Source organism: Propithecus coquereli, unplaced genomic scaffold (genome assembly GCF_000956105.1).
Source record: "Propithecus coquereli isolate 6110/MARCELLA unplaced genomic scaffold, Pcoq_1.0 Scaffold257, whole genome shotgun sequence".
Classification (NCBI taxonomy): domain Eukaryota; kingdom Metazoa; phylum Chordata; class Mammalia; order Primates; family Indriidae; genus Propithecus; species Propithecus coquereli.
The window spans coordinates 1,912,190-1,915,020 of record NW_012148141.1 but is presented as its reverse complement, the minus strand read 5'-3'; the positions used below and the strand labels follow the sequence as shown (position 1 = coordinate 1,915,020).

Sequence of the window (2,831 nt, the reverse complement as noted above, 5' to 3'; positions counted from 1 at the left end):
CAATTACAGGTACATAAAATTCAACACTATTTTTATTCTCATGCTTGACAAAGTCCTTGCTATTTAGTATCCCTCAAAGTTGAGGATTTTTATGAATCCAACTGTGGCTTTGCTGGATAATCTCAAATGTTGCTCTTGCCTGCGTCAGCATGCTTTAAGCAAAATCATAGAGAGTCCTTCACTGATATCCAAAAAATAAATTAATAAAAAAAACACTAAAATTAATGTCTTCTTTTACTTTCCTAGAACAGATTAAGCTAAATTAGAAAACAATTTAACAGTGATATTTTATATATGATAATGCTTTTTAAAACAAAAGCTTCTATGGCATATTCCTAAAACTCTAGTTGATTTTCTCTTGTAGCTTTAAACTTGAAACCATCATTATCTTGTTAGAAAGTTTGTGCTGTCCTGTGTATTTATGCACTGTAAGGATCAACATACCCTTAGCTTGCAGATCTCTCTATCTTTCTCCATTCTCAAGTTTTTTACCATCTCCATGTAATGGTTTCCAATCTCATCCATTTTAGTCTGCAACATTGGGCCTGGACAAGTCTCAGAAACCTACACAAGATAAAATAACTTTCTGTAATTGTATTGTTATGAAGGAAATATACATTATGTTAGAAGGTTTACTATTAGGTGAAAAACGTGATTAAAGAAGACACTGAAATAATGAAAGTGATTTTCAGGAACTGCATTATAAAGCTTAAATGTCACTGAGATAAGACCTGACTATGTGTGAGTTCATCAGAAAGCAGTCCATGTATTTTCTCAAGATGAATAGGACACACACACACACACACACACACACACATACATCTTTATTATTGCCAATGCTAGGATTACAATGGCATAACTAAGGCAATAATATATATTTAAAACAAAGTCTTAATACCTGCATTCTAAGGTTTTTATTCTCTTGCTCTAAATTACGTTTACAATATTCCAGTTCTTTTAGTCTGTATTCCATGTCTGATAGTGTATGTCGAAGAGAGAGATTGTTTTCTTCCAATGCCTGGCATTTTGAGCTTGAGTCTTGAAGTCCTTGCTGTAAGGAAGACACAAGTACATGAGACAAATGCATTTTACTTTTTGCAGGGAAGTGCTCTTTTAATTGATTAATTCAGTCAAATCAAGTAATATGCTTTCATTTTTTAGCGACAAGATCTCACTGTGTTACCCAGGCTGAAGTACAGTGGCATTATCATAGCTCACTATAGCCTCGAGCTCCTGGGCTCAAGCAATCCTCCTGCCTCAGCCTCCCAAATAGCTGGGACAACAGGTATGCACCACCACACCCTGCTAATTTTTTAATTTTTTTTAGAGATGGGGCCTTACTATGTTGTCCAGGCTGGTCTTGAAACCTTGGCCTCAAGTGATCCTCCTGCCTTGGCCTTCCAAAGTGCTAGGATTACAGGCATGAGCTACCACACCAGCCAAAATCAAGTAGATATTTTCCATGCCCAATTTTCTTATATTCTTGCTCTTAGATGATATATTAAATTAGCCATGTAGGATATTAGAGTCTTGTCTCTAGCCTAATTTGCCTATCTTGAGTAAGAAGGAATAAATACTAGATGAGTTTTCAATGTTCCAATTTAATAATCAGACGGTTGCTACTCTTTGACAATACTATATTCTGACTTCTAGTGGGCACAAAAAATTACCATATGCCTGATTACTTATGTGACAAGTAGCAACTGAGCAAAAATTTGGGACAGTCATGGGAGTGAAGATTAGTAAGAAGTGAGCCTTAGAGACTCATTACATACAATTTCCTAGGAATCCTCTCTGCTCAGGCATCTGAAGAAACTCCCCTAGAGTTTATTCATTCATTTATTCACTGTACAAACATATGTTAAATCTGCAAATCCTTTTTTCCATTGACATGTTAGTAGATCAAATGAATAAGTAAGCCTAGATTTTTGGTATTTACACAATTCTTGATGCCCAAGAACACAGATAATTGTATACCATATATTCTTTATATTTAAAATATATAAGGTTATCTCTTTTTCTGACAAGTTTTTCAGTCATTGTAAATACCCAAAGCCACTCAATTCTCATATGAATAAATTGTTCCATCATATTTTAATTCTGTCTGGATTGTGTCTCATAATTCCAATGTGCAGTAATTGTGCAAATGAAAGCTATCGATCTAGTTTATCATCAATAAAACCATCAACTTACCTGCTGCTGGCGATTATTTGCTCTGACCGATGCCAAGAGTTCTTCATACTCTTTTATTTGAGTTTCTTTGAATGTCAAGTCTTTCTCAAGTCTCATCTTGTCATTTTCTAGTGACTAGAAGCAGAAATTATTTATTATGACTCAGAATTATAGAAACTTGTCAACAGTCACATAATACGAAGACTTTTTTACCTTGGAATATTTAAATAAGCACTTGTTTCATTTGTACTTGCTTAATAAAGCAGAATTCTTAAGAGTTAAGCAGAATATGGGATAGGAAAGGATAGAAATTTTTAAAACCTGCATTGAAAGAGACATTTTGATGGAATGAGTAACTCTAAGTGCAATGAAGCAGAACCTTCTGAAATATTTTAATGTTTTTCTCCAAACTACAAAGGAGCCTTGTTAATCCCAGCAGGTGGGGAATTTTTAAATTAGAGTCTAAATATTTTCATTATAACCCAGAAACAAACAAAAAACTATTCCAAAGTCCTCAAAGAGTTATTTATTATATGGAAAACGTTCTGAATATATCTAGGTGATGGCACCAAGAGCACCAATTAAAATAGAAAATAGAAAAGGTTAAGTTCTCAGAGAAAGAAGTTTTCAAGTTATTATGCTTGAAGAGAAATTCAGAG

The 2,831-nt window shown here is 34.0% G+C and overlaps 1 protein-coding gene across 1 annotated transcript in view; it reads right to left on the bottom strand.

Moving 5' to 3' along the window:
- The window catches only part of POF1B (premature ovarian failure, 1B), a 99,562-nt gene that overhangs the window by 15,499 nt on the left and 81,232 nt on the right, over positions 1-2,831 (bottom strand). Inside the window, exons 10-12 of the mRNA XM_012647132.1 lie at positions 2,194-2,307; positions 899-1,051; positions 445-564 (exon numbers count right to left, since the gene is read on the bottom strand). Coding sequence (XP_012502586.1) covers positions 445-564; positions 899-1,051; positions 2,194-2,307 — 387 coding nt within the window. The remainder of the gene's footprint in view (positions 1-444; positions 565-898; positions 1,052-2,193; positions 2,308-2,831) is intronic.